Source organism: Podarcis pityusensis (genome assembly GCF_964106645.2).
Source record: "Podarcis pityusensis genome assembly, chromosome: 10".
NCBI classification, from domain to species: domain Eukaryota; kingdom Metazoa; phylum Chordata; class Lepidosauria; order Squamata; family Lacertidae; genus Podarcis; species Podarcis pityusensis.
In genome coordinates this window covers 24625580-24651548 of record NC_138035.1, presented here as the reverse complement: position 1 = coordinate 24651548, position 25969 = coordinate 24625580, and the positions used below count along the sequence as shown (strand labels likewise).

At 41.1% G+C, this 25969-nt stretch overlaps 1 protein-coding gene across 11 annotated transcripts in view; it reads right to left on the bottom strand.

Moving 5' to 3' along the window:
• The window catches only part of MYBPC1 (myosin binding protein C1), a 94343-nt gene that overhangs the window by 29907 nt on the left and 38467 nt on the right, over positions 1 to 25969 (bottom strand). For all 11 annotated transcript variants that reach the window (XM_081023955.1, XM_081023960.1, XM_081023952.1 and 8 more), the window contains 12 exons: positions 25607 to 25655; positions 22326 to 22382; positions 16807 to 16976; positions 15571 to 15703; positions 14086 to 14210; positions 12948 to 13053; positions 10746 to 10912; positions 9930 to 10092; positions 9074 to 9180; positions 4949 to 5082; positions 2701 to 2860; positions 1432 to 1536 (listed from right to left, as the gene is read on the bottom strand). In XM_081023955.1, coding sequence (XP_080880081.1) covers positions 1432 to 1536; positions 2701 to 2860; positions 4949 to 5082; positions 9074 to 9180; positions 9930 to 10092; positions 10746 to 10912; positions 12948 to 13053; positions 14086 to 14210; positions 15571 to 15703; positions 16807 to 16976; positions 22326 to 22382; positions 25607 to 25655 — 1476 coding nt within the window. The remainder of the gene's footprint in view (positions 1 to 1431; positions 1537 to 2700; positions 2861 to 4948; positions 5083 to 9073; positions 9181 to 9929; positions 10093 to 10745; positions 10913 to 12947; positions 13054 to 14085; positions 14211 to 15570; positions 15704 to 16806; positions 16977 to 22325; positions 22383 to 25606; positions 25656 to 25969) is intronic.

Here is a 25969-nt window from a genome sequence, read left to right as displayed (position 1 = left end):
CCCCCAGCTCAGCTCTTGTAACAATTTCAAAGATTTCCTCTAGGGGGAAACAATTTCTATTTGTATCAATCCTTTTAGGCACAGTTCAAACAATAAAGTTTGTTTCAATTTTCAGTTACTTTTACTCCTTTTTAAATGCAGAAGGAGACAATGGAAACAAGATATTTCCCTTCTTCAACTTACTGTCAGCAGACAATCTGTTCACAGTCAATGAGCATATCCAAAACTTCAATACTTGCTAGCAGCCCATTTCCAGGTTCAGAGCGGTGGTAATTTGACTTTCTTCACTCTGTCCTGCAGGCTTACACAATCTTAAATCTCCCCCCTCTTCTCCTGCTTCCTAGGGGGGTTTGGTAATTTAACCGATGGAAGTTTAATCCTTTATGAGAGACTTTCCAAGGCTTTAGCTTACAGCCTCTTTGCTTCAATCTATTTACAAAAGGGGGGGGGCGGACTTCCTGTTTGAAACCTCCCCGTTTCGGTGCCAAATTAAGACGTTTAAAAATCCAATTTTCCGTTCTACTCACGGGTTGTTGTTTTAAGATCAAATTGTCCACAGGAAAAAGTCAGCGCTCTCCCGCAACAGCAATGCGGCTTCACTCCGTGAAAAAAGCAGTCGATTCAAAGCACCGCGCCATTCACCCCACCTCACTCCGGATCCCCGAAACCGGGTTTCCCCGCGAGTAGGGGAGGCGCAAAAGGTGCCAGCCGAATCCCACGTCCACAAGCCTCTCCTGCCTGTGGTTTTTGATGGGTCTCCACCTACATTGGGGGCATTGTGAGAAAATTAAATGATGGCTCCCAGTCACCTATTGCCAGTTGGATCACTGCTGGCAAAGGCTTGCTGTGAAGTTAGCAAAGCCCCTTGGGCTGTGGTTCCAAAGCACCCAGCAACCAGATGGCCGTCAGGTATTTGGAAAGCGCTACGCAAGAGACTTTGTCATGGGGGCAGGACAACCCACCTGTCATAAGATTGACAGGTGGTTTGTCCTGCCCACTGTCAAAGGTGGCCCAGGGGGGTGGAGACAAATATTGATCTGGCCTACCAGACCGAAAAGGTTTCCCTGAATGTGTGATGCAATGTTTATAATACTCCAAGTTTCTCTTCCTTCAAAAGTGATAGTCAATAAAGTGAAACTAGGGTGGGAAAGTTGGAGGCAATTACTGTTATGTCACATGCTCTGTTTTTCTACATGTTTCCAGACACACAGAGAGAAGGCTGTGCAAGTTTTTTGCCTGTATGTGAAATGGTATCTATGAAGTCACACACACAAGATGAAAATCGCCTTTGTTGGTTCTCAGAAAATTCTATTTTAAGAGACAGCAGCTAGATGCCCACCATATGGGCACCAACTCAGAAGTTCCCATTAAATTTGACAATAAAAAGCTAGGAAATATCAAAATAGCTGTGCAGATGCTAGATCTACTTACCTAAGATAGGCGACCCACCATCATATGCTGGAGGTTCCCAGTTCATAATGCACCAATCTTCTCCTACATCAACCACATTGGGTGCCGCAGGAGGGTCAGGAATATCTGTTGCAAGCAAAAATATTTTTATTTCCTTGGATAGCCTCCCCTACTAAACATGCTGATACTGCTGTACAGTGAACTGTTTATTGTTTATCACTAAAACTGGAGCAAAACTGGAGCAAAAAGTAGACCTTTAATAAACAAACTGCAAAAAAAAAATTCTAGACAAGATCGAGGTGTAAATCAGCACTCAGCTACAAAGAAGTTCATTGGCAGTCTTTGAAACAATAATTAGTCCAGTTTGTACATCAAATTAAACCATGCTGCACAAACACCCCCTCAGTGTTGTTCTTCCATTCATGCTGCTGCACCACAGACAAAACAAGTCTTTGAAGTGATAATTCTGTCAGGGCAAGCATTTCAGCTTACCGGGCAAAATTATCCCCCTCTCTTCCCCCCACATGTTGTTCCAGGGGTTCTCCCAACCTTCCCAGAGTCAATTTTGAGGAGGAGACATACAGGGGGAGGAGAGTGGGAAAAGCCCAATTCCTCAAACAGAAGTCCTTGTTCAGAGCTTATTAGTTGAATCCTACCTGGAGTCTGGCTTGTCATATCATCCAAACCTTCACAGAACAGAAGCAGTAAGTGAAGAACAAACCTTAGTTACCTACTCATGGTTTGTTTAAAGAGAAAAACCCATGAGGTAAGATTTGGGTGACATATCAAGACATAGTCTGGGTTGTTTTGTCAGTGACACAGTAGGAAAGGAGCACTGCAGGAACTTTTGAACAATGTGTACAAGCACATTGAAACTATGCTTTAATGTGACAAGCAAACCAGGCCATTATCTCTTACCTCAGCTCATTTAAAATTTAGTTTTGTATACCACTCAAACACTTTTTCTGAAAATTGAACAGCATAGTTTAAAAGCTATTACTTTTTCAAGAAAACAAGCAAAAATCAAATACAATCATATTAAAAAATAAAAAGCAGAGGGGGGAAAAACCCATAATATCAGTGAGGCTAAAAACTATGAGTTGTATTCCATTTTTACTCAAGAGTAAATCTATTAATGGACAGGATTAACTTAGATTCATTAATTTCAATGGGTCTGCTCTGAGTAAAAGTTACTTGGCTACAGCCCTATGAAGTACTTTGTATATTGAAAAGACCCATAGAAATAATAAATAACAACGCAGAACTAAGTATTGAACTGGAAAGACTTACCAACCACTTTGATGTTGATGTGGGCTGTGTCTTCTCCTGCCTCATTCTTTAGCATTATTCTGTAGACACCTGAGTCATCTCTCTCAGCTGAATCAATCACCAAACAACTGCTGTCTGGGTAATTATCTGCCCGTATTCTGGCTGCAGGATCCATGAGCCACTATCAATTATGCAGGGGAGGGGAGGAGGAGAGAGAGTTTACACCATGGGATTGAAAACCACCAGGAGATTGGCAAATAGGAATCAAAGCATGATATTGAAATAGAAATCTGCAAAGCTAGCCACAAGATATATACAAAAATCTAACAGTAATTTGAATAAGAGATGACAAAGTGCCCAACAGACAGGGCTGGCCAAAAACATTTTGGCACCTGAGGCAAACTACAAAATGGTGCCTCCCCACCACCATGAAGTGAGTGAAGATCTACATGGGGACATGGGTGGGAGGAGAACAGCAGTGCCTCCTGTTTGCCAAGAGGCCACTGCAGATGTGGCGGGGGGGCTGCCAAGGAGGTGGCAGATCCGACCTCCAAGGAGCACACCACAGCTGTCACTGCTACCGCAGCAGCAGCAGCAGCAGTGGGCAATGCATTCATTGGAGGCTAGATCTGTTGCCCCTGTAGATCCTTCCACCTGTGGCTGTTGCCTCACCTTGCCTCATGGCTGGGCCAGTCCTGCCAACAGGAGTAAACACATGTTTAATATGGAGCATGTCAATGGGTCATACACTCTACAGTACAGTCATACCTCATGTTACATTTGCTTCATGTTATGTTTTTTCAGGTTACGTCCCACAGTGACCTGGAAGTACCGGAAAGGGTTACTTCCGGGTTTTGCTGCTCGCGCATGTGCAGAAGCGCCAAATCACGCCGCACACCTGCGCAGATATGGCGCTTCAGGTTGCGTTCTTTTCATGTTGTGAACGGGCCTCTGGAACGGATCACGTTCACAACCAGAGGTACCACTGTAATGTCCAAACTGGTATCACAACTTCTTTTGGTACTACCACTAGAAGCAGCATTGCAGACCATAGTCCCTTACAAAAGCATGTAGGAGGTGCTGGGGTGGAGTGCAACTGAGAATGAATCAGCCACCACCTAGCAAGCTATTATCTGTGCAGTGAAATGAGCAACTACACAGGATGTTTTTAGAACATTATTAACTCTCCACCCAACTCTCTTGCCACACTTCCTCCCAATACACCACCCTTTCTTTGACACACACCCTCTCTCTGCCTTCTGTACAGGTGAAATACATTGTGGGCAGTCCCTACAAATCTGCCTAGTTATTAAGTAGTTAGACTGAGATGCAATGGGCAGGACTGAACTGCAGCTCAGCAGTAGACCACATGACTTGAATGCAGAAGTTCCTGAGTTCAATCCCTAGCATCTTCAACTGAATGAATCTCAGGTAACAGTGTGAAACAGAGCACCTTTGGGCAGCAACTGCTATCAGAGTAAAAAATACTGGGCTGAATGGATAAGTAGTCCAACCATGCAAAAGGCAGCTTCCTGTGTTCCTATCACAAGCAGCATCACACAGAACATAACACATTTGTGTAACTGCAGTAGGGACAAGACAGACCCCTCCAGCATAAGATATGAGGGACATAAATCCCTCCATCTTCGAAACCTATTGTGAGCTGAGTTACCCAGCACATCACTAGGAGGAATGATGAGATGGTAGGATGACTATTGATTAAACGGTACTCCCACTTCCGCTTGAATCCATTACTTATTCCTTACCCTCTTCTCCGCCCTGCACTATTTCATACAAAATGATAACTGGCTTTTACATTTTATTGTGAAGATAACTGCAGCAAGAATGGAGCTTTTCATAGGTTAGGCATCCTCCTGTTTTAAGGACAGGATGTTTAAGTCAAGGATGGCTCACTCTGCTGCTTCGGAAGGTTCTGCCCATGCATCTTCTGCTTTTTATCAAAAAGGTCCCAGATTCAGTTCCCAACATCTGACAGTAGGGTTGGGAATGTCTCCTGTCCAGCAAGCTACTGCCAGTCAGTCTTGACATTACAGAGAAAGAGAGACCAATGATCTGATTCAGTATAATGTGCTTCCTGTGTGCTATAGGCTAGGAGCAATCATTAATCACCCAAAATTTAGCTCAAAGTTATGCCACTGTTGATCCAAGTTACTCTGCTACCCATATTCTATTATAAAACACAACAAAACTGATAATTTTTAAAGACTTGACATCAGATTGCAGATATATGTCTATTTTATAGTTGTACCTTGTCCCCTCTGCTCCACATAATCTTCGGAGCAGGCTCTCCAGAGACAGGAATTTCAAGACGTAACTTGGTTCCTGCTACAACTGTCACTGTATTGCCATCACCAAGCCCGTCAAGGTGGATTTTAGGAGGATCTGCAAAATTGAGACACTGAGGAATTTGCACAATGAGAAGAACATTTCATTATGCACAAAGCCTAAGAGTACAGAAAGCAGTAGATGAAATCTTTCTAAACTTGTCCATTTCTTTTATGTCTGAATCCTTGAATTGACAAATCATCCCGTCCTATATGCTGTCCCAAAGATTGTTAGCTAGCCATCCATACAACAATTGGCTCCTTCATCTGGTGCATTCAGAAATGTTACACATTTCTGGTTCTTTCATATGTTATAATCAAGAATATTACAGATTTTCCTCAGCTTCAGTATACCTTAAGCATATGTGTCTTATGGCATACTTACCTTCATAAGACTGTCCTCTGAAATACTGAAGAAGATATCTCCCTCTTAGCAGGTATGGGGAGCCTTTTGCCCTCGAGGTGTTGTTGAACTACAGCACCAACCCAGCCAGCGTGGCCACTGGACAGGAATGATGGGAGTTGTAGTTTAGCAACACCTGAAGAGCCAAAGGTTCCCCACACCTGTCCTTAGAAAAGATGGTCCAAACAAAGCCAACCTAAAACCAAGGGATGGCATAGAACATCTCACCAGTCAGGGAAGCAGTGATGCTGCTCTCCAGACCAGAGCCATAGCTAGGTGATCTTGCGCCCCTGGCAGAACCATCCAGATTGCACCTCCTAGCCACGGACAAGTTAGCTCTTCTTTTCGCCTCTCCTCCAACCCCGCTCCCCATTCAATTCACCCTATATAAAAAACTATTGCTTATGAGGCAATAACACTGGGCAACAATTTTTTACTTTCTGAATGTTGTCTAGATTTCTACAACTGATTTAGGGTATTTTTGCACTGCTGAATCAGGAAATGGCATCCGTTTCTCTCCATCAGGTCAGGTTTTTGTGTTATGTTGATTTGAAAAAAATCAGCTCTTGTGACAAAATCGATTACATTTGTGTGGCATTATCAGCTGATTTTTGTCAACACATATCATCCTAAATATGTTTTTAAGAGAAAAAAATGTTTTTCCAACAACATATATTGATTACCTGATAGAAACATTGATTGCTGTAAACTGAATGGTGGGCATTGATAAAGGTAAGTACACGTAAATTGCATGTTGCTTCACCATTTTTCAAACTTCAGGGCTTGAACTTCCGTTTCTTGGAACTCCTGGAATGCTCAGCGGCAGGGAGGTCTCTCTTCAGAGTCCAACAGTAGTCAGCCATCATGACTGCATCCCAGTGACCCTGATACCTGGTCTCCATCTCTCTCATGTCCTGATGGAATCTCTCCCCCTGCTCGTCATTCATTGAACCCAGGTTCTCAGGAAACCGGTCCATATGTGAAAATAGGTAGTGCATCTTGACGCTCATGTTGGAGCCCAGGTTTCTGAAAGCAATCAGCATGTTGTTGACAAGTTCTGCGTAGTTTCTGGCCTTATTGTTGCCAAGAAAGTTCTTCACTACCAGAACAAATGCCTTCCACGCTTCCAGTTCCACTTGATTCATTGAGTTTCCAAACTCTGGATCTCTGATGAGCTGACGGATCTGAGGACCGTCAAAGATGCCAGCTTTCAACTTCTCCATGGTCAATCCTGGAAAAGCCTGGCACAAGTAAGTGAAGCAGTCACCATCCTTGTCCAGAGCCTTGGTGAACTGCTTGATTAAGCCGAGCTTGATGTGCAGCGGTGGGAAGAGTATTCTGTCTCTGTCCACCAGAGGGTCGTTGATGATGTTCCTTTCTTTGCAAGGCACCAATTCCTCCCGCACAGGCCAGTCCTTCTTTGTGTAATGCTGAGCACGGTCCCTACTATCCCACATGCACAGAAAACATGGGTACTGTTGTCCCAACAAAAAGTTCACCATCTTCAGGTCAACACAAATAAACCACTTATGCTGATCATAACCAATTTTCTCCAGCACATACTTCACCGCTTCATAGTTCTCCTTCAGTGTACTCGAGTGAGCCAGGGGTATAGAGGCAAACTGGTTGCCGTTGTGTAGCAGAACACATTTCAGTGATCGCTTGCTGCTGTCAACGAACAGTCTCCAATCTTTGGGTTTGTACTGTGGCACTCCAAGCTTGAGCAGAAGCTGCGCAATATCTGCACAGTACACCAAGTCCTTCTCTTCCGAGAAAAAACAGTGGTACTCTTGATGCCTGTTGCGGAAGAAGCTGATGCGAGCACTGTCAGAGAGTAGGTTTTTTCCCTTCAATCTGGATGCCAACAGTTCGGCAGAGTCCTTTGACAAGCTGAGGTCGTGAACTAGATCATTCAACTCCTTTTGGGAAAATGGATGTGGAGCATCATCTTCAAGAACCACTTCTTCTTCTTCATGTCCATCAACACTGGAGGCATCTTCGTCACTAATGTCAGGAAGTTCTCCGAAGACAGGCACTCGAATTTCATCACAATGAGCTACAGGACATTGTGCTGATTGAAGATCAGGATACTTGAGGCTGCTCCGGTTCTTTCTGTTGATCCCAGTCACATCAACAGCGCAGAAGTAGCAGTCAGTGACTGCTCCCTCCAAACCATGGGAATTCCAAAGTTCAGACTCCTCTTGCCATTGGTCCACCCACGTAGAGTCTTGGTGCATGCCTTGCACACCATGTGTGGCGCCCAAGCTTTATCCTGGTCACCAAGTTTAATACCAAAACAACTTTATGCTTTGCCGCACCAATTTATGGAAGATTTCGAGGTTTTATGACTTCAAACTGATCCCTTTTTGACATAATCACCCAGAACTATCGGACCTGAATACTTCTTGTCATTAAAATAATCATTTCCAATCAAAACAATTATTCGACATGGCATTTTACCCCCACCAACTTCTTCTAAAATGCTCCACACAAGCGTACATGTGAACAAAAACGTAAAAAAAGACATGTGGCCGTAGCTCAAAAACTTGACCTGATTGAGCAAAACCAATGTGATTTTTGGATTCAGCGCATCAGATTCGTCCTAAATCAACTGAAAAAACGCAGACAACAAATTTGTTGTTGACCAGTGTAATACATATTTATATTTATGGACATATTTTTAGCCAATTTTGCACACACATACCCCATTGCCTGCGCCCCTGTGGCCCACCTTGCCACCCCCTAGCTATGGCCCTACTCCAGACTAATAGCCAAACCAGGCAATGATGCAGCATTAGCTCCAAACGTGGACATTATACCAGCTTCATATTCTACAGATTGTTGGAACCCACCTGAACCAGGAGGAAACCCCAGGTTCTAAGGGAGATATGAGAGTAGCAGGTCAAAGCCGAAACACATTAAAAAAGATGAGAAAACATCCTGCAAGTCATCCCACTGTTCAGAAGTTTGTTCAACTGGAATATTGGCTTGTGGTGGACCTTTTACCTGACCTTGAACAAAAGCAACCATAGGCTGTGCTGTGGTTTTAAAAAGCAGTCAGCCAACAGCATCTGCAGAGTCACATCCTTAACCTAGTCCAACCTTCTTTTCAATGCAGGATCTAAATATAGCCCTCCATATACCTTTTACAATAAATGTTCTGCTCTCTCTTCTGTCCCCTTGTGTTCCAGATGAGTAGCAGTGTTGCAGAAAGAACAACAAGGAATCCAGTGGGATCTTTAAAACTATCAATTTTACTGTGAAAAAACAAACGTATTCTCTCTCTCTCTCTCTCTCTCTCTCTGTGTGTGTGTGTGTGATATCTTTGTTGTTAGTCAACAAGGTACCACAAGACTCTTTGCTGTTCTTGCTGCAACAAATACTCATGGTTGACCCTCGAATGTATCTCACTATGCAAGCCCCAGTGAACTGCAGGCATAGCTTCCAGCTCTACCAATTTCCCAGTATGACACAAATGTTCAAACGCAGGAAACAAAAGCAACCACTAGCAAATCATCTAACTGATCCAATCTCTGCTTTAAGGCCAACAGTACATTATCTCTGTGATCCACACAGGCCTGCCTCTGAATATTAAATAGCACATGAAGCATTTAAAAAAAGGAACAAACAGGAACTCAAAAGTTACCTATAATATGCACTTTGCAGGGGATGTTGACATTATAGGCATCTGGAACAAACATGTACTCTCCATCATCCTCAATGAGTGATTTATCAACAATTAGCCGATGGATTCTGTGGAAAATCAAGATGGAAAATTTAAAGGAAAAAAATATGCAAGAACTTCAAGTATGAGACCATAAACTATACACTGCATTGTATGACAATACAATTCTAATGTCTTATGAATTAGACCCAAATTGTTTCATATTTCTGAATGCAAAGATGAGTTTACACCTACATTTTAACAGACATTTCATACCATCAAGTTTGTAAGAGGAAGAACTGATGGATGCCACTAAAATTTATGGGTTCCTCCTCCTGTGTGTGCAGCTATAAATGATTTCTGCCCTTTGATTTTCAAATTATGATACCGATACCATTTTTACTACTTTAGCAGCTGGGTGCTCATCTACTCTCCTAACTGAGAATAGAAGAAGCACTCATGTAGCAGCACTGATCTGATTGCTGCTCCCCCACAATCTAGTTATTAATTAAAAACCCATCAGGAAATGTTAATTATGAGTCTTCCTTTACTCATCTAGTTTGGTCCCTTTTTTGGTTATAAATATATGGGTCTTACTCATTAATCATAACCAGAATGTCCCAAGATGGCTGTCATTTGAGATCAACAACCTTTATCCTTGTTGTTGAGCTTTTTTTTAGTTTTCTCAGACATTTCAGCGATTCTGCCCCCCCCCCATGCTGCTTACGAGGGCTGAATACGTGCCGGACGTATGGCAACCCTACCTACCTGTAGTAAAGGAATGGCTCCAGGCATTTTTTAACCCTGATCTTCAAGGATTACTGTTTTGCATGCCTACCTTCCTTTGTGATATATCTTAATGCGGTCACTGGGTTGGAGAAGCTGCCCATTTTTGTACCACTTCCCTTCTACGTTCTCAGAGATCTCACATTTCAGGGAAAGCTCTTTGCCAAGCCTCACAGTCTGGTCTTCCAATGGATGCAGTATCTTAAGTGGCCTCACTTTGAAACAGAGAAATGAGAAAAATTATTGCAGCAGTTCATCATGATCTGTTTATGTCAGCGGTGCTGAACTGGAGCATATCTGGACCACAGGAAGCTACTGTGAGCTCCAATGTGCATCTAAGAACCTACCAAGTTTTGTATTAAGGTCAAGCAAGACATGAATTGCCTGAATACAATGAACATGCATGTTTTTGTTTTGTAAGTAGCAGCCACAAATAGCCGATTCAGATAGGCAATTTTTGTTAGGTTCATGGCAGGGAGAGAAAGAGTTAAACTTCTCCCCAGCTCCACAGTCCTCCTGAGGCTGCTCAATCTTTCCCAAGTCTGCTATGTATAGAACAAATATGTACATTGACTGCATTTATGCAATTAACTTATTGTCTAATTAGAAGCAGTGCCTATTAGCAGTGCTGTCCATAACTGAATTCTCAGTTAACAGCATAAAAGGTATAAGCATGCAAATAATGGCTTTGAGAGTAATATCAAAAAATTAGTACAATGTTCATGTTCCCCAGTAGTTGCTTAAAAGGAGACAATTTCCCTTGCTTGTCCCACATGTGTGTGCTGAGTAGAACTCGGAGGCTTCTGAAGGCATCACATGTACTATTTCTAGCACAACTAGAACACCATACCCCACTCCCCACACTTACAGTCAACTTTTAGTTTACAAGATGATTGTCCTCCTGTTGTCATCACTGAATAAGTTGCATTGTCAGCTTTGGTTCCTTCCTCGATGATTAGAGTGTGTTTTTTACCCTCAACCTTCACTTTGTATCGAGATTTACTATCAAGAGGCAGCTCCACACCATTTTTAAACCTGTTCAGGGACAACAACCAAAACAAAAAGGTGACTGTCTGCTGATAAGAACTCAAAATCTTTCCTGCTTGGAAATACGCCCTGGAAAAACTTTCTGATAGATTTGCAAGACATTCTTCTGAGACAAAGGACAAGGCACACCCCTACCTGTGCTGCTCCACTTGCCAGAAGCCCATCAGACTGCCAGTGGCATCTTACTTCAATAATGGAAACAGGACAGCACACCTGAGAGCAGGAGGCTCAGTCAGGGGATGCAGGGCAGGCTGTGTGCAACATAGAACTCTGTCCTCCAGCACCTTGCTTCTGCTGCTACTGTTCCCTGTCCCCACTCCACCCACCAACTCAGCGCCTGCTGCCTGAAGCACCCACCTGCCTCTACCTAATGGTAGGGTTGTTAAGACAAAAGCAAATATTTCCATAAAGAGGTTCCCCATTAAAAATGTAAGTTGCCGCTTTCACAATATTCATATTCTCTCTCTCTCTCTCTCTCTCTCTCTCTCACACACACACACACACACACACACACAAAGATTTTATTTTTATATTTATGAGATGTTCGGTTTTGATTTTTATTGCAATTAGCTTTTCACTGACCACAAATAATGTTTATCGCTGTGGCAGAATCCCTCCCCCCAATGAATAGCTTTTCATGTGATAATCATCATGTGAAAGGGTTGTCTCATTACACTGGTACTAGTTTATTATTAAAGACGTCTCTGTCCTACGAGCTCTGGATTAACAGTAAATTGAACATAGTTGCAACTTTGTTCCTCAATGATCAGGGTGAGTGTTATGTACTGAGTTGAATAGGATCCAAACTGCAGCAGTCCGATTGGTCCTAGAACAATAGGATCCAAATTGCAGCAGTCTGATTGGTCCTAGAACAATGCAGCAGTATGATTGGTTGGCAGGAACCACCCAATCATGCTCCAGATATAAGTGAATCCACAACCTGATTGGCTTACAGTAGAATTCCAGAATTAGCCAATCATGTGCAGCCCATTGTGTAAATAATGTATATAAAGCAGATACTTTGAGGGGACTTGCATTCATTCCTCCTCACCACTATGAGCTGAATAAAGAGCATGAAATCACTTTGCGACTCCGAGTATATTTCAGTGAGGTTTTTTTATCTTCAATCTTCATTTTTTTAATGGAAATGTATCATCAAGGGGCAGCTCCACGCCATTTTTAAATCTGATCAAGCTGAACAAGCCATGAGTGGCAATCAAAAAGTTGATGGATATGGCTGCGGTCACTCAGCAAAGATATGGAGCAATCACGAACACCTACACTTTCATCCTCTTACCATGTTGTTGATGCATATGGCATAACTGGCATTTGGATAGCTTTTCTGTTATATTTTGCCCAACTGAGTTCAGCAATATGATTTGTCCAAATCCATTTCTCTTAGGGTTTAGGTGTACCTGGACACAATCTACACTGAAATTGAAGCTGATCTGAACAAGGAAAGCCTTATTTTTTCTGTGCCAGGGGATGCTCCTTGCATAAACTTTTGCTTGTACAAAACTCCATGTGCACATGCTGACATTTGCACATGATCCAAAGCTGCTAAACTGCCCTTTGGAACACCTAAAATTAGTAAATTCTCATTGGCCCCCATCATCATGGCCAATAGTTGGGGATGTTGGGGGTTGTAGACCCAACATCTGGAAGGTGCCACACCTCCTCCAACATGGTGCCCTCCACATACTCTGGACTACAACTGCCATGAGCCCCAGCCAGTACAGCTGGGGGGCACCACATTGGGGAAGTCTGATTTAAAGGTACATTTGCAGCTACCTAGGCAAAAATGCAGCAGGATAAATTGTACAATACACCCTTATACTGACAGGCACTTCATTTCAGGCTAACGAAAGTCCAATCTAGCTAAAATCCATTATGGCCATGCCCAGTTAAAAGCAATGGAACTTAAATTGGGTATGACTAACTTGTTAAATTAACCACAACTAATCTCAGCAGGACTGCCCCCCCCCCAAAAAATATTAATTAAAGAAGGATGTAGGTGGCTTACCATTTCACATTTGCATCATCTTCAGACACTTCAACTGATAATTCTATTTTGTCACCAATATAAGCATTGGTATCTTCTAAGCCTTTGGTCACAATCACTGGGGGCTCTGAGGGGAGAGGAACAAAGAACACTCTGTTTTAAAATCATAACATCAGATGGTTTTGTACATTGCAGCCTCCTTTGAATCAGCAAGACCATGTTTCCACATCTTACACCAGCTGGAGCTGGAGCATTCTGGGAGCCCTAAGTCTTATGATCCATTGCATGAGCAAAGAAGAACATAAGAGTGGTGTAAAACTGATGGACTTAGACTGGAAAACATAAAACCCCCACATAGCATTGTGCAGTCACTATCAGCTGACCTAGGATATTGCACCAGTACATCAAAACAGTGCAGGTAGGGGACAAGTTCCCTTCTCTCCCCCCCCCCCCCCCGCCCCCATTTTCTTTCTTTCTTTCAGACTACAAGCACTTATTTGTCTGTAGCATTTATTTTTCTTCCCGCTCCCTGATTCTACAACCTGTTATAATAATAATTTTAAAAAGTAAGCCTCTATGAGACATAGAGAGAAGAGGGAAGAACTCTTATGGAAATAATTTTGCCTAACAGAATTTTAGCAAGTAAGAATTTGTTTAGATAAGACGAACTGGAATATGTTTATCCTGTTTTAACTTCATCACCCTTTAGCTCTTTTGGGATTGTTATGTGTGTAAACTATTCAGATGTTAACCCCCACACACAATAATTTTTTAAAAGCCATATGGTCTCTTTATCTGCAGTTTTATACCCCTGACCTTTCAGAGACAAACCCCACACTGCCTACTGGAGACCCAAGTGAGCTTAAGCTGTTTGGTGATGGGAACCAGGGGAAAACAAAGACTTCCACCTGGTGGCAGTGGAAAGGTCATGGGAATGGAAGAGCAAATGAGAAGGGGAAACTCTGTTTGGCCTTGGTCTTCCTTCCTCACATGCTCCAGGGTGTAGCTGGGCACCCATGAATATAGCTAAGCCATAGCAAGTGCAGGTGGCTCATTTCATCTATTTGAATTGTCATCCCCATGCAGAACAAATAAACCACAAAACTGTGCTATTTCATATTAGCAGAGAAACTGACAGAAACTTTGTAATCTTGCTTACCTCTTACAAAGAGTTCTGTAGAGCATTTCTCATCACCAGCAGTCACATGATAACGGGCATCATCTGTGAGCATGCAGTTGTTGACAAATAAGATTCTCTCATTACCCTTGTGCTCAAATATGTATCTGTTGGAAAATGGCAAAATAGCAAACGTGGAATTATGGCCAGGTTTCTAGGAATTGTACAGGGTTCTGCTGATCTAATAGAAGGGTAGTATAGAGGAAGAACCTATGCAACAGGATGTCTTAAAAAGGTGCCATGTATTTCTCTTACCTGTTTATACTTTCTGCCATGGAATATTTAAAATTGATTTTTTATCATGAAATTTGCATGCCGCTTTTATTGTTCTATTATCATTATTGCATTTTTAATGTTTTTTTATCTGTAAGCCACCCAGAAAAAAGAATGTTATTGGGAGGCATAGAGGTGGTGTTAATTTTTTATTTTTTTTAGCAAATAGCCTAAGCTTATGGTAGGGTTGTAACCATTGCTGCTACTGGTGGTGTGGATTTTAACCATTTCCTTTCCTGCTACAGATTTGAGGAAAGCCCCCCCCCCCCAGTGTCAACAGGGAATTGACACACACACCCAAAAGCAAAAAGTTTCAGAAGAGAGATTTCCCCCCAGATCTATTTCAATTATTAATAGTTATCAGTCGTCGTCCCTCCACCCCACGGCTTATTCCTTTTGCATTTTAACACCTGTATGTTAATGTATGTGGCCCTAAAACTATCAGAATACATTATTTCTAGGAAGCTGGGGAAGGATTATTGCAAACACAAAGTTAAAGAGGCCCAAACAGAGCAGTCTCTGAAACCCTAGATCAGTGAAGATGGAAATAACCTGTAACAGGAGCCCAGGTTTCATTCCAGCACTCTTGTCATTTTTTCAAAAAGTACAATAATAGCTGGGGCAAAGGAGCCAACATTACTGGTAGGCCAGATGGCTCAAGGGATAGGTAATGGGATATGGAGCCTTTCACCTTGAGGTCATGGGTTCACATTGGTTTCAGGTCAGTAATGACCAAAGCTCATTAGCATCTAACAGCTGTTTGGTGGCCCGAAAAACGCAAAGTAGTATCTTCAGTTGATCTGGCTTCTTGAGAGAACCTTGGGGAAGCAGGCAACGATTATGAACACAGACTCTACTCCAGTGACCCAAACTCCTCCTCACGACTTTTCTTCCTTTCTGTCCTAGGGGGCTCATTGTTCAGAGTGGCTGGCAATGGCAGAGGTGGAGAAAGTACCTGGACACATCCAGTCCTCAGAAGCATCTCATCCTCCTGCCACACCACCCTCCCACAGGCTCTGCTTGTCAATATATAACAGACATGGATATACAAGTTTTCAATTTATACACTTGACAGTATATGTCAACAACATACTGCAGGAATACACCTGCAATAAAACACCCAATTCTCTTAATTAAGGATATAAGAACTGAATATGAAACATCGTTTAAAGCTGGGTTTATGGGAATACTTACTTTCCACTTGGACGTATTTCTTGCCCATTTCTATACCACTTGAGTTCCACCGTTGGGTCAGCCAGCTCCACTGAAAATCTTACTCTACCTCCTTTATCCACTTGATATGCAGGATCCAGAATCTTAGCAAAAGCTGTTGGGTGATAAAAATGTTGAAGTGGAGACACACAGATAGAAAATATGTGGAATCCCATACTCTGTCATGAAACTTTACAATGTCTAAAGGCGCCTTCATACTGTTGTTCAATGTGGATTGTAAGATTCCCATACCTCCATTGTCCAGACGACATTCTCCTTCATATCACAGACTTCCCACACTTTCATCTCCCTCAATCCAGATTTCCTCACACTCCATTTTGGAGCATCCCTGGCATGAGACAATCCAGACTGAGGTCAGAGAAATTGTGGGAAGGCAGTGTTTTGGAAGAGATTGTCATATGGACAATAGTGAATTAATGGAGATACCCATTAGGATAAGCCCTGAAAAATATGGAATAATCAGCCATTCTGCTTAAGGTGTTTCAAATGGTATATTGCTGTTTTTAAAATGTGTTATCTTGCTCTCAAATCCTAGAGTTAAAATAAACACAAATTCTGAGTTGTCTGACCCCCCAAAACTGTACTGTAGCTTTGCAGGTCATGAAGCCTAGTTACCATAACAGGCAACAGGGAGATAATTTAACAAGCCTGATTTCCCCAGTGAGAATTAAGCCATACTTGGCAAAACTCTTCATATGCCTGAACTGTTAAAAATATGACAAATTCCTTTGAAACTCCTGGTTCCTTGCTGTCATGGAGCTCCCTTTGTGCCCACGACAGGGTGAGGAGCAGCGAGAAGTAGGATTGAAAGCATCATTTGGCTAGTTGGGGTCAGCTTGTACCATGGCGGCACTAGCCAATCTACACTCACGGCCAATCAGAAAGCAGCACGTGGGAATGGGGAGGTGTGTCATTAGATCAGAGTGAACCAGAGGTTCTCCTTCCTGGTCTGCTCATTAAATGGTTGGGTCCTCCATGGACCCAGCCAATGCAAAGCCTGTGTGTGTGTGTGTGTGTGTGTGTGAATTCTTCACATGGCTCAATTGTTAAAAAGAGAATGGCTCTCTTTAGGAAAGAATTAGAGACCTTGTTATGAGGGCTGCAAGACTAATTCCTGTCTGCGAGAACCTTTTAGGGGGAAAAGTGTCACTTGTATTCCTTGGCAGATGTGAAACAGCTTTTCCTTGCTTCCCCTACCTGCACTTTTCTTTTCTTCCCTGCGGGTGCGCTTCAGACGTTTCAGCATGCCCCTCAGGTCAGTGATTCCATACTGAAAGGCAATTTTCTCATAGTCATTGGGGCTCGCACTCTTCAGAATCTCCCACACATCTACATCAGGCTCCTCAGGCTCCTGCTGCTTAACCTCCCTGATCAGAATAAGAGATGGGGGAGGAAAGGAGACAAAAAAGAAAAGATGTGCCAGAAGTTGGGGTCATGAAGAGGACACATGTGAATTCAACTTCCAGTGGGATACGTTGTTGTTGTTGTTGTTGTTGTTTTAGATAAGACTAGTGATTTAAGTCAAAGGCTTAAGGGCGTGCCTGAGCTAACAAGGTTGCTTGTGCAATCAAACGTTATCCAAGAAGGGGAGAGAAGTAGCAGGAGGCATACTTACCCCTGTCTTCAGTGGGTAACATTTTACAGATCTTGAGTTAGACTTTTGAATTCAAACCTGTGAGATTTCACCTGAAAGAAACTGGACTTCTGCACCAATCTATTGTTTTTCCATGTGTGGGCTTCAACTGATGGAAAGAAAACTGTGAGATGTATTTTGAAAAATATAATTTTTTAAAGGCCCGGGATTAACAGGAAGTAGCCTATTGGGTCAGGCCATAAACACAGGAGGCATTTTGAGAATTTTACTATTAAAGTTTGTCTGATATTAAGAAATATTGGCATGTCAGGGTAGCAGCTGACTGTGAACAGGCTGATTTCTCCCGCTTTTCTCCTCCCCACTAGCAAGTGGAAACAGGAAATAGGGTCCCCGAGTTAGTGTTAAATCCAAACCAGGGAGAGTGGTAATCCAAGCACAAACATTACCTTCAGTTCATGATCCCCAGTTCATATGTAACATTAATCTATGGATTGTGGTTTGTTGCTCCCACTTGTGGAGAGGAGCAAATTGAGAGTGATCTGCATGTTCACTGGAACTATTAACCATGGTTTGCCATGATGTGTGAACATACCCTTGTCTCAAAAAGTAAATTTGTAAAAATTATCTGGTAGCTTAGGGCAACAAGTTGCAGAGGCACCAATGTTTCTTTCCTTAAACAGTAACTGGTCTCCCCCCCCCATCAAAAATAATTTTTGCAATAGCAATCGGGAAATCTACAAGGAGAGTAGACATAGACATGTGAAAATGAATGATAACCTTATGGTGAGACTACCACATGGAATATATTGAGCCTGTGTCTTAATTAGACTGATTTTAATTCTGTAGCAGTAAACATTAACGATAATAAAATTATGGTGATGATGATGATGATGTAGGCAGTGTCTTTTTCATTTAAAGAAGTGGAACCACTAAATTATTGGGGTGAGGAGGAGTACTTTGCCTTATAGTAACATTTTATAAAGATCCTTGGCCATTTTTTGTAGATCCTAGCAAAATGTTCATATAATGTACTGATATGAATCAACTGTTGTAAATGGGTTTTATGGCATTAGCAATATTATTTTAAGTGTCTGTAAGAGAATACACACTGTTAACATATTACAGGTGTGGCTTTATGATATGGCCTCTTATTTCACTTTTTTCATGCTTACAGTTTTCAAAGGTTGGCTACTTACTGCAAAATACTGCTGTGTCAATGAGATTCTACCTTTCCAAAGGTCATGTAAAAATGCAAACATATCCAAAAGCTGACATGCATTAAGGGGATGAATTCTCATTTTAATAGGCTGGCCATCCTAGCTGTGGCAACTCCTCTCAGTTGCACATGCATCAACAGGAACCAAGATGAGAATGTTCCCCTTTAACATTAATTAGGCAGTTGTTGAGAATGAGGATTGGTGCGTCCTGATTTTCAACCCATTATAAGAAATACTCATCCACCCTCTTCATTTACCTTGTTCAACTGAAGAACAAATCCTTGAGCAAACATACTTTGTCCTGAGGATGAAATGGCTGAGTGGATAATGGGCATGAGACATGTTGTTCTTGTTAGTCACTTTTCTCAAAGAGTGACCCTAAGTGACTTACATTCAAACCAATTAAGAACCGATAAAAATATAAAAACACAGCTTAACAGATACAAGGCATGACTTACAGAACCTGCAGAAACAGGCCGCAATGCCATCTTTCATCAATATGGATCTTTTGTTGCATCTTTTCTCCTATCTATCCTATTGTTTGTGGATCTTTTATCCCATCTTAGTGAATGTATTGTTAAATATATACTTTTTTTAAAGCTCAGTTAAATACTTCAGTTTTCTTCTTTCTTGGAATTTCACTTTGTTTTTACAGAAATGCAAGTTCATTACATCCAAGCAGTTAAATCAAGCCACTTTCTGAAACTTATTGTTTGAGGGAATGACAGGCCCAAGTCCAGCTGTCACTGCGATTCAATGGATTAGCGTACCATTGACAGTTTAGATGCATTGCACCTGGTCATTAGATGTAAGACAAACTCTCAGCCTTCAGGAATGCAGTCATGTGTTCTAACTATTTGGCTGCTAGATGCTAACATAAGCTGCAATGTAAATCTGACATCCATCCATGTAAATTGATTTGAGCTGAAGTCAATGTCATTCAAGAGGCTTAAGCAGTTTATATATTCCAGTGTATTTCCACCTAAAATCTGCAGAGTCAGCATGTATAATATGAGCATTCAGATTTTTCCTAAAGGGTTTACTGATGAAAAATTAAGTGTCTTCAGTACAGCCAGTGAAATAAAGTTTAGCATGACAAGAAGCAAATAAATGAGGAGTTGTTTAAGTAGCACTTATGGGAATTGTTCCATCAGTCTAAGCTTTTTACCTTGCCAGACAGAATGATCCTTACTCCCCTTCCTTCCATGTGCTCTTCTGGGAGTTCTCCAGAAAGCCAATTTTTTGGGTGGTGGGGCATGGGAAAAAGCCATGTTGCACTAGTGGCTTTCACTAGTTGGGACTCATTAGCTGAATCCTTCCCACAGTTACGTTTTCTTAAAGCAGTTAGGTGTAGCAGGATATGAAAACCTATTCTAATAAACATGATTCTAAGCAATGAAATGAAACATGATTTCTTAGCAATGAAATAAAGTAATCAGATTGTACTGAAGTCTGATTTGCCCATTATCCACTCAAGAGTTACATTTCTATACATCTATATGCATACACACATATATATCCATATATCACAACAAAATTAATGTAGCAATAATACTGATAATTCCACACTATTGCCAAATTCACTAAAACTTTTCCACACACAAGCTGTATATTAGTAGGAAACATCAATGGAAAATCAAACCAAGCCAATGCATTTCCATATGTAGATATAGATATATCTACTAGTATTAATATAAATATTACAATGAGTGCATGCCAAACTGAGGATCCTAGTTAGGGAAGAGAAAATAGAGATCTGGCAAGCATGAAATAGATTTTTAAAAAGTTTTGTTGTTGTTGTTCAAATAACATCTAAGCATTTACTTGGATCAACTTTTGAAACATGGTCAGTTCATGTTTTGAAAACCCATCTTCCTGAAGCCAAACTAAACTTGCATTTAAACACAGTGTGCAACTATATATCTTGTTTTTTCTTAAACTAAATACAGGCATGGGTGAGCCCGATCTTCACTGCAAAGGCAGTTACTGGAAAGGAGAACCTTGAATCTAGTTAGTGATGCCTGCACGATAGACCTGGGAACTCACTCTATGATTCCTTGAATTCCATGGAAGAAACATGAGAAATAAATGTAAGAAATAACCTTCCAGCATCCTTTGCAGTTAAATAATTGGTTAAATCATTTCAAAATTAATTTTGATTCCACCCTATATAAATGATATATTAATGGACTATTTGGTAAATTTTATCCATCTTAAAAAAGCTGCCTGCTTTTTCCCTGCTCTTGCTCAATGAACAAAGTTATTCTGGTCCAATCTTGTGATGATTTGATTTCCCCCCCACTCAATAAGCTTGATAGTTATTTCATTAAGCATAGCCTTTTCCCTAGAGAAACTGCCAGAGCCACGTGAGATTTCTCCCAGGCCACCTTGGCTATAGCAAGACCCTAGATTGCCTAGTGAATTCACACTAGGGCTCTTTGAAAATAGAAGAATATGATAATTTTAGTAATTCTGATAAAGTGACAATAGGGTGACCTCCTAAGCCCTGGTGACCCAGCAAGAAGCATGACGTCCCTGTCACCTATTTATAAGCTTAGTATGGCATAGTGGTTGGGAGTGTTGGACAAAGACTGTGGAGATCCAGGTTCAAATCCCTCCTCAGCCACGAAGTTTATTGGGTGACCTTGGAACAGTCACTCTCATCCTAACCTATCCAACAGGGCTGTTGTGAGGATGAAGTGGGGAGTGGGGAGGGTCATGTGTGCTGTTCTCAGCTCCTTAAGGGAAAGGTGGATGAAAATATAAATATAGAAACTTTTACCAAGAAGCTATCTCAAAAAGGTGGTAGGGCAAATTCCATGCATCTGCAAAACTTGGTCCTATGTGGAGTGCCTGGATCATGCATGTTGTGCTGTTTTTGGGAGGGTTATGTGTGCCTGCTTCTTGCAACACAAATATAGCTCCGCTTGATAGGTCTGAACAGGGCCTCAGTCTAGTAACCTAAAATGGGCAGAATTGTCCTTGAAGCCTCATGAGTAGAACAGGGTGCTGAAAACTGAAACCACATATAAAGGACAAGCAAATGTCTGAACACTTGCTCATATTGTTATTCATATCTGGGGATTTAAAGCGCAGCTAACAGCTTCTTGGATTATTTTGAATTTCAAAAAATGCTTCCATGTGCCCTCTGAAATGTTTCCAGTTTTATAATACACTATCAGATTCCACCCAGCAAGTTGCTTCCTAGCCCTACTAGACTTCCCATTTTAAGAGCCCACAGCATATGTGTTTTTCAGACACATAATGAATGCATGCATTATCGGAGCTCAGTAAATCATTTCACATCATTCCTTAGCAGGAGGAGGGTGAATTCAAGAGCCAAAAAAGCTGCAGTACATCTGTGGTCTGCATGCTTTGAAAACAAGTGTTCCAGAGTTCAGTTTTGTTATGGTTTTCTTTTCTTTTCTTTCGCTTTCTCTCTCTTTCTTTCTTTCTTTCTTTATGTGGGGGGTGGGTGTAGAACAAAGATCAATTGTCTGAATTTCTCATCCCTAGATAGGACAGGGGTGGGGAAAACATGCAGGCACAAAACAAACACCAATATACAGTACTGACACCTGCCAGTATGACCTCATCCCATGTTATAATTTAGTGACACAGGAATGCTTCACTGAGACACTCCTATGTCATTAAGTCACAATACGGGGCAGCAGCCTTAGAAAGTGTACAGTATCCTAAGACTTTTGTGGTTTCTTGTCAACGTGCTAACAGAGTTGGCTTAACTCTCAGCAAAAGATTTACCTTAAGAATTAAAAGTTTATAAACATCAATCAAAAGGAAAGGATGATAACATTTGGGGGGCGGGATTACACCTGACGCTTTCTTTTGTGCAAGCCTAACCCATTTCCAATCCACACCTTCTCACTTCATTGCTTGGTTCTCACCTACGTTTCAGGAGACCACTAAAGTCAAGTTCTCCTGCATCCTCTTGTCCTTCACCGCTGTTATTAATAAAAAAAATCAAAATCAAACCTTTGTTTAATACCCAGAGAGTTGGACAACACACATTGCATACACTCTAGATGCCCTATGAACGCAATCAATATAGAGACACGCAAGTAAGAAGATTACATCAACACAAACTTGTATTCTTTTTCACAGGATTTACAACTCCCATTAACAAGCACTTGTGAAAAATGAACACAAAGGTTTGTATTGCACTTGTGACACTTGTTCAGGCAAATTCTTGTAAATCTGCAAATTTGCCTAAATTTGTGTTCCTGTAACACAAATGTGTTTCAAACAGAGTCGGCACAAAGAGCTTTGTTTTTTTACTTCTACCAAGTGCCTGCTGAAACAAAACAAAACAAAGGGCTTGTGCTGAACTCAGTTGCATATGTAAAACAAAGATGTGCATTGTTGTTTATGCTGCATAGAACAATGCACAACCATGTAAAAATATCCAGTAGTAAAGTTTCATTTAAACTTGTCAGCAAGGGGGAAATTTGGAGAACCTATCCATTGAGTGCACACAGTGTGTTGTATGATGTTAAAGATGAGATGGGGTGGGTTTAAAAATGTGGATTTCTTTCTAGAATGTTGAGCAATAACAATATAATTGCAGTACTTATAGACAGGAGTTAATATACTTTGCAGAGACTTAAGAGTTCCCTGGGCATTGGCATCCTGATAATCTAATCTTTGGGGAGAGGAGAGCAGGTTAAGTAGAAAATTCCTAGCCTCATTTTTGTCTGGTAGCATAATAAGTGGGAAAATGTAGGTAGTAGCCTGGCTTGCACATGGTTCTACATCATGCTTTGTTCAGCCAAGGTGTAGTTTGTTCGAACCCAGCTCAGCACCCTAGTTGAGATGACAACAAACCACAATGTGAAGACATGGTTTGTTGTTGGCTTACAAACAATTGCTTGTTTTAACCTTAGTTTGACATTATGTCTGAATATGACAGCCTGCTTAATCATAGTTTGTTTGACCACTCCATCCCAGATGCTCTTCAAAACTACAAAGGCACAAATCTAGAGCAGCTGGAAAACAAACCAAGCTTTGGTGAAACAAGCTATGACTGGCTTGCTCATCGGTGAGAGGATGCATCGCTCATTGAACAAACCATGGCTTAGGATTATGTAGGAACAGGGCCACTGACTAATGAAGAAAGAAAACAAGAGCTGGGAAGGGTTTTCAGTCAGGGAATGGGGCAACAGTGGCTTGCACAATACTCTTTTCCTGTCCCATAGCTATACTTGTCTTTCCCCTGAACACTATTGCCTGTCTAACCCCCATCTCTATTCTGTTCCTTCTCTCCATTCCCATTTGTCACTCCTTCCTTTGCTAAAACAAAACAAGCACCAAATTCTCTAAAATTAATCTTGGAAGGAGAGCAAATGAGTTAAGTTACTTGATTTGTCTCATTTATTCTGAAATCAGGATTTGGGATATCTTGGAACAGAACCCAATTTGAGAGGGGGAGGATGGATGTTAGCTGAACAGGGTGGATAGCGGTGAATACTGAGCCCCAAGAAGTTCAGGTGCTCAACTAGCTTTCTGCACTTACCTAGGGTGTGATGCCGTAATATTGATTTATTAGTACAGTGGAAAGCATTAACATATAGGAGAAATAATATTTAACCAGAAACTTTTAAAATAACTAGGGCATCAATAAATTTAGAGTGACATATGCTTAGATCTTGTCTGTAATTTGCCAGGCTCCCGGTCTTCTTATCTTTCAGCAGATGGAAAAGACTTTAAAATATAAATAATATAATATAATAAGGAATGACCTACTATTTTATGATGTCTCTACTGATGTTTTATGATTGCTTTGCCCCTGACTTCTATCTGACTGAGTCACTGCAGCATACTGGGGTGGGGAGAGCCACAGTGAGTTTGCCCCAAGGCAAACGCACCAGAGGAACGGCTGGCTGTGTTTGGACATAAACACCAAACCACAGAGCAGTACTACAGGAACAAGCCTAGCTGATCTAGGCTTGGGCACTCCCCCTCTCCTCTCGTGATGCAAAATCAGAAGCTTTCACTTTCGTATTCAAATTACAGCAAATCAGTTTGCTTTGTCCAAACTGTGGACAGGATTAATTGATTATGGTTTAATATAAGGAGTCAGCATTATAAATCCTGGGTTGAAGTTGGTTTGTCTCCCTAAATTATAGTTAACACTAACCACAGTTTGTCTGGGTGTAGGTATAAATATTGCTAGTTGAAAATGGAAAAGAAACCTTCTCATTTCCTCCTGGCTAGGAGGCGGAACGCAGGAGCAGGTATAGCAAGCCCTAGTTTAGTGTTACATGGGGGACCAGGCCACTGTCTCTGCTTTAATTACTGTTGATTCTTGTTCATAGTGCAATTTCATATTGTGATTTTGTTTTACTTTATTGCTTTGATTTCTTGGCAACCCGCCTTGGTTATTATTTTTATTAGAAAAGTAGGACATAAACAATAAAGAAAACTAAAGATTTTCCACATTCTTCCCTTTCAACCATTCTGTCTCCTTCCTTCCCTCTGTTGTTTCTAATGTAAGGTACTTTAGAGGTGGGTCCTGTCCATTTTGCCTATGTCAATCCGTAAGGCACAGAATAAATAATAAACAATAGCATTTCATTGATTATAAACGTTCACTGGTCTTATCCGAGTTTTCAGATATTCATCCATTTTTTCTGGCGTTGTCAACATTCACAGAATTTCACTGCTCACTGTAACATACATATTATGACTACTACATGGTGAGTGTTTTACATTGTGGAAGCCATTATCTCATGGTGAGACATCTGTGGGCAGCAACTGATAAGATGCATGGGTTTTTTGTGCACATCTGCAGTGGAATGGTGAAAACTTCTGCTTTGTTATCATATATGATCAGTTTCCCTTGTGGAAACATGGAGCAAGTAAGAACAACCTCCACATAACAACAATAATGTGTAAACCAATTATAGGTTACAGAAAATGGAGTAGCCATTTTAACTTCTCGGCAGTGGGCAGGAGAGAGTATCTCAAAAGCACAGACATTCTCCTTTATGACATATACTCTGCTTTCAGTTTAGTGTGCCATTTCTAAAGGCTTGTTATTTCGGCTTTTATTTCAGTTCATTCTGGCTGTGTTTTTCCAACCAGCTTGATTTCCAGAGGTATTTCAGGGCATGTGCTGCTTTCACCACCTATAATTGAATAACTTTCCAAGATAACTACTTGAAGTTACCTTCTTTTGAATGCAGACCGGATATCGATTGATGGTGCAGATGAAGTTTCTATATATATAAAAAAGAAAATGAGAAAAGTGGTTTCTGTAATTTATGAAGGATATTGAATGGATACAACTAAGGCAAGAACAAAACTATGTTCCATTTTGTGGATTAATTTAAAGAACTTTTATACTGTACTGGAATAGGAGCAATCCTAATATGTGCCCACAGATATTATCACCACAGTGTTAAATGTTTGGTTTATAAAATACAATCTCAACAAGTCTTTTAGATGTTCTGTTTTAATGTAGGGAGGTATGATTTTATGTATATATTTCATTTTCTACATATTTCTTAAAACTTTCAAATAAAGATCCTTT